Source organism: Physeter macrocephalus, chromosome 16 (genome assembly GCF_002837175.3).
Source record: "Physeter macrocephalus isolate SW-GA chromosome 16, ASM283717v5, whole genome shotgun sequence".
Taxonomy (NCBI): domain Eukaryota; kingdom Metazoa; phylum Chordata; class Mammalia; order Artiodactyla; family Physeteridae; genus Physeter; species Physeter macrocephalus.
The window spans coordinates 7723479-7734115 of record NC_041229.1 but is presented as its reverse complement, the minus strand read 5'-3'; the positions used below and the strand labels follow the sequence as shown (position 1 = coordinate 7734115).

Sequence of the window (10637 nt, the reverse complement as noted above, 5' to 3'; positions counted from 1 at the left end):
TACCAAACGTGGAATAGATAGCTAGTGGGAAGCAGCCGCATGGCACAGGGAGATCAGCTTCGTGCTTTGTGACCACCTAGAGGGGTGGGATAGGGAGGGTGGGAGGGAGGGAGACGCAAGAGGGAAGAGATATGGGAACATGTGTATATGTATAACTGATTCACTTTGTTGTAAAGCAGAAACTAACACACCATTGTAAAGCAATTTTACTCCAATAAAGATGTTAAAAAAAAAAAAAAAAGAAAAAAGAAAAGAACAGCAACTCCTGACCAGGAAAAGGATTTCAAAACCTAACAGTGGTTACCAGGCACTGCCTCAATCTCACCACTTAGGGGCTGAAATCCAAAGAATATTAGGTAGGAAAAGAAACGCATGTCCTTGTTAATGTTCCCCTTTTCCTGTCTTTTTGGCCCGCTTAGCAGCTCCCTGCTTTGCTCTTTCAAATGTACTTCTGGCCCCCAGCCCGTCTCAACTCCTCCCCCTGCTCCCGCGTCCACCCCTGCACCCCCTGCTGCTGCAGCTGAGGTTCTCCTTTTTTTTGAACTTTGATATATTTTCATGAATCATCAGTATCTCTTGTCTTCTCTTCATCAGCTTGGCATAAGGGTGTTCAGCATTTACCAGAATGAAGTATTTTTGTCCAACATTGAAGGACATTCTTTATATTTTGAAAACTCTTTTTTTTAACATCTTTATTGGAGTAAAATTGCTTTACAATGGTGTGTTAAAAACTCTTATCTCAGCGCGTCTATTCAGACATGCCGTTTCTCTGTGAGTTCCCGGGTGGGGGGGCGGGGTTTGTTTTGACCTCTGTAGATCCATCAAATAGTGAGAAAGCAGTCCTTGCTCTAGAACCAAGTTCTCCACCAGCCCTTCATCTTCAGAAGCCACTAGAACACAGTGGCTCCATCTTGGATCAGGGTGGGCTCTGCTCCATGCAGTGTCCTCCCAGAAACCTAGGCAGAAAGAGCCTCCACCATCAGGGACATCTGGTCATTGTGGTGGGAAGAGAACGTGGCCATGGCAAGTTGCCCGTCTAATGGTCCTTTGCATTTCCATATAAATTTAGATGCCGTTTGACAATCCCTTCTCTCCCCGCCCCCCAAAAAAAGAAAAACAAACCAAAAACCTTCCGGAATTTGGAATAACATTGAATAGATCCCTCCAATATCTAGATTATTTTAAATGCATACTAACCCACACTATTTTCTGAGCATTCTATGCCATGCATTTTACATAAATCATCTCATGTAATCTTCACAGTAATGCTGAGCAGGCTGTAGTATTATTTCCATTTCACAGATGGAAAAGCTAAAGTTTAGGGTTTCCCTGGTGGCGCAGTGGTTAAGAATCCACCTGCCAATGCAGGGGACACGAGTTCAAGCCCTTGTCCGGGAAGATCCCACGTGCCGCGGAGCAACTAAGCCTGTGTGCCACAACTACTGAGCCTGCGCTCTAGAGCCTGCGAGCCACAACTACTGAGCCCGCGTGCTACAACTACTGAAGCCCACACGCCCTAGAGCCCGTGCTCGGCAACAAGAGAAGCCACCGCGATGAGAAGCCCGTGCACCGCGACAAAGAGTAGCCCCCGCTCGCCACAACTAGAGAAAGCCTGCGTGCAGCAAGCAACGAGGACCCAATGCAGCCAAAAATAAATAAATAAAATAAATTAAAATTTAAAAAAAGCGCTAAAGTTTCGCAAGAGTAAAGTAGTTTACCAGAGGCCACAGTTCATAAGAGATGAGATCTAGGACCTCTGCCTGCAGAGTCTGCAGCCTTTACCACTATGTACAGCTGAGGGAGGGAGGGAGAGAGGGAGGGAGGGAGAGAGGGAGGGAGGGAGTGGAGGGAGGGCGGGTGGGTGCATGGAGGGAGGGAGTTATTCGGGGGAAGGCAGACCTGGAGGAAAACTCCCCCAAGGTTTCTTACATGTGCTCTCTCTCTACTGCTCAACATCTGTCTACCTTGATACATAATTATTTGTCCAAATAGTAACAGACCTTCTTCTCTGATTTCAGCATTTACACAGGAAGTTCTTACGACGAGCTGCCTGCCAGCCGCCCTTCCCCAGACCCCGAATGCAACCCTGGCCAGGTGGCGCAGAGAACGGTCACTCTGCTGGCCATGCTGAGCTCATACTCTGTAAGTCTGTTGGCTACACAGATCGGGGGTCAGCCAGCAACCAGCCCTGATCCCAGTGGTGTCTGTCCCTAATCCCCTAAGGGATGAAGGACTGATTTAGAGACTGAGCCTCTGTCAGGCACCAGGAGAGAAAGAAATGCCAGAGCCCACCCACTGGGACTGGGAGTAAGGTTAAGTACAGCTTTTGTGATCCTTTCTCTCTGTCTCTTGTAGGATGGCTGTTGGAGGAGATTGAGACTGGATCCCCTCCCTTCTCCCACTTCACCAATGCCTGATCTCATGGGGTTAGCTTGGACCCCACCACTATGGCATCATCACCCTCCTTGCCAGCTCCTCGTTCCAGGTCCAAGAAGCCTCTGGGCAAAATGGCTGGTGAGTGGACACAGACTCCTAATTCCCGGAGGCTGCCCGGCCCCCAAACACAGGCCCTGGAGAGACGCAGGGAGGCTGACGGGGTGGGCGTGGGGGCTGTCCTGCCTTGGCCTCAGTGCCCAGAGGCTCTGTGGGGAGTGAGGGGGCGTGCAGCAGGGAGCCTTCAGTCCTTTTGGCTCACAGGTTTCCCAGGTGTGCTCAGCTAGTCTTCCCAGCCTGGAAAGTACTGTGCTGAGTGCTTAACAGGGTGTCTCTTTTCATCTAAATCGCCCTGAACCATTCAGAGGTAGGAGCCAAGCAGAGAGAAAAAAACAAATCAACCTCCAGGACACCACACTTTCTGTCCTGATCAAAAGCTGGGGGAGCTGAGCTGAAACCATTTGGAGTACTCACAATATGCCAGACACTGCATTATCTCTGCTGATCTACAACAACAACTAAAATGAACCCATTTTACAGAAGAGGAAGTGGAGCCATAGACTGACTTGCTTATGGCCGTATAGAAAGCAAGTAGCAGGCCCACAATCAAATCTGTGTGCCCCACTGCAAAGTGTGGTCCTCCCGGATCACTCAGCTCTAAGGTCTTCAGGTACTCTGGCCAGTGAGTGGTCCTCTTCCACATTTCCGTTTTACCCATTTAGCAACAAGCTAGTATTTCTCAGGGCCAAACGGATGCCAATCCCCGCCTATCTCCCTCCCATGATGGGTCGCCCCTTAATCTAAATCCACCGGCCCTCAATGCTGCAAGTGGGTTTGGGGGCTAATTGATCTTTACCAGCTTAACGTAGCTCTACTTTCTAACTCACAGATGGTTGACCAGTCAGCTTGCGGGAAGTTCTGGTTAGGGTAGGCTAGGGGGGTACCAGCAATGGAAGGGCCTGGAGCAGACAAAGCCATCTTTCCCAGTCAGGCTGGTGAAACAGCCAGAGTTCTTTTCTTCCTTCCTTCCTTCCTTCCTTCCTTCCTTCCTTCCTTCCTTCCTCCCTCCCTCCCTCCCTCCCTCCCTCTCTCCCTTCCTTTCTTTCTTTCTTTTTTTTCCCCTCAAATTGTTGTTATACCAAAGGCTTTACAAAAAATTATTGAGGTATAATTGATATACAACATTCTATTAGTTTCAGGTGTACAGCATAATGATGTAACATTCGTTTACATGGTGAAGTAATCATCACAATAAGTCTAGTTAACATCCATCACCATACATAGTTACAGATTTATTTTCTTCTTGGAATGAGAACTTTTAAGATCTATTCGCAACTTCAGAATATGCAGTACGGTAGGACAGGCTGGCGTTACATCCCCGCCGACTTATAAAACTGCCAGAGTCTTTATGTATTCCCGAAACCTTTAAAGGTAAGGGAAACTTTTGGGCCAGTCCTGAGGGATGGACACAGTAGCAGAGCAGCAGCTGTGAGAAGAAGGTGGACAAGGGGAGATGGGCTGACCTCCTCCCCGCGGTGGCTCCTCTCTGGGGGGTCGCCAGGAGACCCCTGCTGCAAACTCCAGGCCTGAGTGGTGCTTCTTCCCCGCAGACTGGTTCAGGCAGGCCCTGCCGAGAAAGCCCGCAAAGACGCCCGTCTCCCCAGAAAGCACCCGCAGCGACGACGTTTCACAGCCGAGCTCCTCGGACAGGCCCCCACCCCCGGGCCCCAGCTCAGAGGTGTCTCCCGCCCCGCCACCGACGCACTTGGGCGCCCACGGCAGCAGTAGCAGCAGCCGCGGCCGGTGGAGCAAGGACTATGATGTGTGCGTGTGCCACAGCGAGGAGGACCTGGCGGCCGCCCAGGAGCTGGTCTCCTACCTGGAGAGCAGCGCTGCCGGCCTGCGCTGCTTCTTGCAGCTTCGCGACGCCTCCCCCGGCGGCGCCATAGTGTCCGAGCTGTGCCAGGCGCTGAGCAATAGCCACTGTCGCGTGCTGCTTATCACGCCGGGCTTCCTCCGGGACCCGTGGTGCAGGTACCAGATGCTGCAGGCTCTGAGCGAGGCCCCCGGGGCGGAGGGCCGCACCATCCCCCTGCTGTCAGGCCTCAGCAGAGCCGCCTACCCCGCCGAGCTCCGATTCATGTACTTCGTGGACGGCTGGGGTCCCGACCGTGGCTTTCGCCAAGTCAAGGAGGCTGTCACGCGGTGTAAGTTACGGAGAAGGGAGAAGGGAGAAGGGAGAAGGGGCTTCAGCCATAGCGCCTGCCCTACTTGGGCTTTTAGGAGACACCCAACGTGGCCTAGTACAGGCTTCAGTTTAGAGCGCTTAGCAGATGCTGCGCTTCTTTTTTTTACAAATAGGTTTGTGGCAGCCCTGCGTTGTCAGATGATGATTAGCATTTTTTTAGTAACAACATATTTATAAATTAAGGCATGTACATCGTTTTTTTAATCAAGTTTTTGTTGAAGTGTAGTTGATTTACAAGGTTGTGTTAGTTTCCGTTGCACAACAAAGTGATTCAGATATAGATATAGATATACACATTCTTTTTTAAAGTATTCTTTTCCATTATGGTGTATCATAGGATATTGAATATAGTTCTCTGTGAAGGCACGTACATTGTTTTTAAAAACATAATGCTATTACACACTTAACAGACTACAGAAAAGTGTAAACATAACTTTTATATGCACTGGGAAGCCAAAAAATTTGTGTGACTCACTTTGTTGCAATATTTGCTTTATCGTGGTGGTCTCGAACCCAACCTGCAATATTTCTGAGGTCTGTCTGTAGTTCAGAAGGCAGGCTCTGGAAAAAAACTGCGTCACTTGGGCAAGTTACTTAACTGCTCTGTGCCTGGGTTTTCTCATTGGTTAAATGAGAAGGAAACTACATACCTAAATAAGTATACACACTAAGTAAATTCAGAACGTGGCCTGGCACATGTAAAGTACTTGTGACAGGCCGGGCCTAGCGCATTATCAAGTCCTCAATAAATGTAAGTCACTGTTATCATTATTAGTATTAATAGTATTAGGTTTCTCTCACTGAGGTCAGGTTGGAGATGGCCACCAAGAGCTGGGAAAATGCCAGGAGGAACCCTGGTTTAGTATTGGTTTAGTAACGCAAACAGGTACAAAATAATAGGAAAGAATTGCCTACCATAAGCGTATCCAGGGAGGGGCATTATATTACAGTGGGTTTAGAAGTAAAATAGATTAAAAGGTAGCGAAGGCAGGGACATGTCGGGGAAACAGAGATGCTGGGATTTGAGGAGGGTGACAAGCCATGTGATTCTCTTTCGTCTTTTTCAGATCTGCAGACCCTCAGCTGACACTTCTTACACCAACACGGATGCAGACAGTTGGAGCAAAGCTGGAAATGGAGTGAGAGGGCCTAGGACCTTGGATTCCAGCAGATGTGCCAAGTTGTAAGGAGTAAGTTTGCAGCACGTTGTATGTGACCCTGGGATCAGATTGCCCATGGCCTCCATAACCGTGGGCTCCCAGGAAGGCCCTGGGGAAGTTGGGGACTCCCCCAGGAAGGCCTGGGGAAGCTGGGGACTCCCCCAGGAAGGCCTGGGGAAGCTGGGGACTCCCCCAGGAAGGCTGTGAGGGAGCTGGGGAATCCCCCAGCAAGGCCTGGGGAAGCCAGAAAGTGGAGGTGGAAGGAAGTGCCGATACCAAGACATCACCCACGTGTTGCCTCCTGTGTGACTGGACGTGAAGCCTGGCACATCGTGCCTATGTCTTCTTCCCCTGGAATCAGGCACTGGTGTCTAGGTGCCTTCCTCCTGAAGAGGTGACTCACCTGAGTAGGGAGCTGGAAGCCTGGACTGCTCGCCTCAGCTGGGTGGTTTTCCCAGTTGCCTGGGGAAGCCCTGAACAGGTGTCAGGAGAGAACAACAGGTAGAGCGTCTTTCACACTCAACACTCTTGCCGGCGTCTCCCAGTGAGTCGTTCACTTCCGAAAGTTGCGTGGAAGATGCCCTCAGCACGTCTACAGGACAAATACTGTCCTGTATTCGTTTTCACTGCATGCCTGTCATTAAAGACTCACACCTAGAAAGGAGTCCGAATAGACAGAAGAGGGGAGGGAGCAGGTGGGGTGAAGAGAAGGAAAGCTCAGACCCTTTATCTGGGATCAAAAGCCCACCCACCAATGCTCTGACATATGGGGGCCTCATCAGGCGTCTGGCCAGAACTCCTGCTTTTACAGTAGTTCCTTCACCTCTGCACGCACAGGAATCAGCGTATTTCTTCTGGCAGGTGATTGTCTACCTTGTAGGACAGGCAGAGTTTTATTCATGTGTTCTCAGTAAAACTTGGTTGTTGAACTGAAATGAATTTATGATTCCCCTGATGTGTACTTTTGTGTCTCTTCTCCCACTTCCCCCACCACATCTCCTCCTTTTACTGAAAAAAATGTATATATATATATTAAATTGAGATATAATTGACATATAACATATTAGTTTTAACTGTACATGATTCGCTATTTGTATGTATTGTGAAAAAATTTTATTTCTAATTACAAATTATCTTATTACATACAAAAGGACTAAAGGATAATACAGTGTACACTCACGTACTCAACACGCAGCTTAGAAGCCAAACCTCACAATCCCCATATGTTGCTCCCTTTGTGCCCTTACATTCTCTTCCCCACTCCCACCAGAAGTAACCACTATTCTGAATTTTGAATTCATCATTCTTAGCTCTTCTCTAGAAATTTATTACATGTGTATGCATCCCTGACAATATATTAACTTTTACATAGTTTTACACTTTACATAAATGGTGTTGTATTCTGCAAATTCCTTTTTTTTTTTTTTTTTTTTTTTTGCCATGTTTGTAAGATGTGTCCATGTTGATTCATGGAGCTGCAGTAAATTCACTTTCATTCCATTATGTAAATATACCACTATTCAGTCGCACATGTTTTTACAAGTGGACATTTGGTTGTTTCCAGTGTTTTTGCTGTTGAAAACAATGAGCCTGTGAGCATTTTTATCCTTGTGTATGTTTCCAAGAGCAAGATTTTCTAGGATTTAACCTAGACGGGGAACAGCTGGGTAGTGAAGCGTGCGCGCCTTCAGTTTTGGTAGAAGATACCAAATTTTCTTCCACATTGGTTGTGCAATTTATGTTCCTGCCATTTGTGCATAAGAGTTGCCACTTTTTCATGTTCTTGCTAACATTTAGAATTATCAGATTTTGTAAATTTTATTTTTTTTGCCACGCTGCACGGCTTGTGGGAACTTAGTTCCCTGACCAGGGATTCAACCCGGGCCCCGGCAGCGAGAGCACCGAGTCCTAACCACTGGACTGCCAAGAAATTCCCTAGACTTATCAGTTTTTTAAGTGTTTAATAAGCTGGTGGATGAACACTGGTATCCCATTGTCATAATATTCTTTTTTTCCTTTTGCCTTTTTTATTAAAAAAAATATATATCATACACTAAAAGGAAGGAGGAAGTTTGATGAATCCCCATATACCTATCACCCAGTTTCAACAATTACCAACTCAGAGATAAGCTTTTATTAATAATAACCCTACCCATTAGTCACCTGAAGATCATTTTGAAGCAAATCGCAGGTATTATTTTATTCTAAATATTTAAGTATGTCTCTCTAAATTATTAGAAGTTTTTTAAAAAATGACCACCATATAACAGTCTCTTTTAAAGAACAGAAGCTTTATTTTTTAATGTGAAAACTTTATCTATTACTTTGTAGTCTGTGCTTTTTGTGTCTTCTTTAGGAAATCTTCCCTACTCCTGTATTTTCTTCTGGAAGTATTTCACATTTAGTTCTTTAATCCACCTGGATGTTTTGTTTGGGTTTGTTTTTGTTGCTCTTGGTTTACAAGTTAGAGATACTTTTTTTTTTTTTTTTTTCATTTGAATAGCCATTATTTACTGACTAGTCCATCCTTCCCCCACTGATTGATCGTGATGTCACTGCTGTTATACGTTGTCATACGTGAGGGTCTGCTCCTGGGTTCTCCAGCCTCCTCCCTTTGTCTGTTGATGTATCCCTGTGTCAGTGGCACCGTGGCTTACTTACTGTTGTTAGTAAACCTTGATAACTTAAATTGTCAGCTCTTCCCACTCCTCTTAATCATGAAAAGCACTTCAACCCTTCCTGTTCCTTTACTCTTTCATATAAATTGTTTATTCAGTTTGTCAGATTCCAGGAAGAGGCCAGTTAATATTTTTATTGGACTTACATTGAGTTGAGAGATTAATTTGGAAAGGATAGATGTTTTAATGATATTGAATCTTTCTCCTAATAAAAATGGCATGTCTCCATTTATTCATGTCTTTAAATGTATTTCAATAAAACTTTATAAATCTTTTCCATATTGGTCAGCCACATTTTTTATGAGATTTATTCCTTAGTACGTCGTATTTTCTGTTGCTACGGTAAAAGGTTTTTTTAAAAAAAATATTTTTATTTATTCATTCGTTCATTTATTTTGGCTGCACCGGGCCTTTTTTTAAAAAATAAATTTATTTATTTGTTTTTGGCTGCGTTGGGTCTTTGTTGCTGCGCGCAGGCTTTCGCTAGTTGCACTGAGTGAGGGCGGCTCTTCGTTGCGGTGCGCGTGCTTCTCATTACGTGCACTGGGTCTTAGTTGCAGCATGTGGGATCTTTTTTTTTAGTTGCAGCATGTGAACTCTTAGTTGCGGCACGCGTGTGGGATCTAGTTCCCCAACCAGGGATTGAACCCGGGCCCGCTGCATTGGGAGCGTGGAGTCTTAACCACTGGACCACCAGGGAAGTCCCTCATATTGATTTAATATAAGCAAACTACTGAATTATTTATTCTATAAGACTATAGATTTTGTTGGGTTTCTATAAAGACAATCATATAATTTGCAAGACAAAACAAAAACTTGTCTTTCTCTGCTGCCTAGGACCACCAGTAAGATATTGAAAGTGACAACTTTGTCTAAATCATGATTCAAAGGGAATGCTTCAAACATTTCACCATTATATGTGGTATCTGTTTTATGTTTTGGGTTTGGTACATATTTTTTAACAAGCTGTAAGTTTCCTGTTGTTTCTAGTTGATTATGAGTTTTACTTATGTTGAATGGGTTTGAAATATATTCTAAAATTTCCGCATCTACTGAAATGATGTTTATTTTTCCCCCTTTTAAATGGTAATGCAGTGAATAACATTAGAGTTTCTAACGTTAAGCTGGCCTCATATTCCCGGGGTAAACTTACCTTGATCGTGATGTATTACTACCTTTGTTTCAATTGCAGGATTCAGATTGCTAACATTTTCTTTATGATTTTACATCTATATCCGTATGTAAGATTGGCTCATAATTATCCTTTCTTGTATTATCCTTTTCTGGCTCTGTTACCAAGGTTATATCAGCTTTCTAAAATAATTGGGGAGTGGTCCCTTTTTTTCTATTCATTGATGAGTTAAAGCTTGGAATTAATTGTTCCTTGAATGTTTAGTAGACTAATCTGTAAATCCAGTTGGACCTAGCGTGTTTTGCATGGGGGGGAGTAGGGCGGATTTAAAACTGCAATTTCTGTATCTTAAAGAGTTATAGATCTGTTTCGATTTTTCATTTCTTCTGGAGTCAATTTGGCATAAACAGTGAAGAATACAAGACTGGCTGAAATAGATTTTTCAGTTTGAATTCCCGGATCATGCAGGCAGTATGAATCTGAATTCTAAACCTGCACGGAGATTGGCCTGTGATTACAAATTTTCAGGGTTTTTTGTCTTTTTTTTTTTCCTTCTCCCCTCCGGAGCCAGATGTTGAGGCGGATAAGTTTCCTAAACATCTTGTCTCCTTTAGTAGGGCAGCTTTTATTTTACTCTTTAAGTAGTTGGCCCTTTCATTGAGGTGGGGGCCCTTTAGAGATCTTGGCTCTCTGGGAAGTTTTCTCTTCCAACTCCTCGCTTGCATGAGCCCAGATCTGCGCCTTAAACATCACATTTTAAAGCCCGAGGCTCTAGATTTCTAGAAACAAGCCATCACCCTTAGAACTTCAGCTTCAATACCCACTTACTATTCTATAGATTTGTGCTCCCACATTTTTTGTTTCTGAAAATTTTATTTTCTTGGGAGCGCAGGAATGTAACCAAAGGGATGTTTTAAATTTTGCATCCAGAATGTTTAGGTGTTTTTAGCTGATTGTTTTTAGAATATCGAGTCTGTCATACTACC

At 44.9% G+C, this 10637-nt stretch overlaps 1 protein-coding gene across 1 annotated transcript in view; it reads left to right on the top strand.

Annotated features, from left to right (window-relative positions):
• The window catches only part of TIRAP (TIR domain containing adaptor protein), an 18519-nt gene extending 9712 nt beyond the window's left edge, over nt 1-8807 (top strand). The window contains exons 2-5 of the mRNA XM_024131349.3: nt 2019-2142; nt 2356-2514; nt 4044-4640; nt 5749-8807. Of these exons, the coding sequence (XP_023987117.1) occupies nt 2448-2514; nt 4044-4640; nt 5749-5768 (684 nt within the window). The 5' untranslated portion in view covers nt 2019-2142; nt 2356-2447 and the 3' untranslated portion in view covers nt 5769-8807. The remainder of the gene's footprint in view (nt 1-2018; nt 2143-2355; nt 2515-4043; nt 4641-5748) is intronic.
• The last annotated feature ends 1830 nt before the right edge of the window (nt 8808-10637 follow it).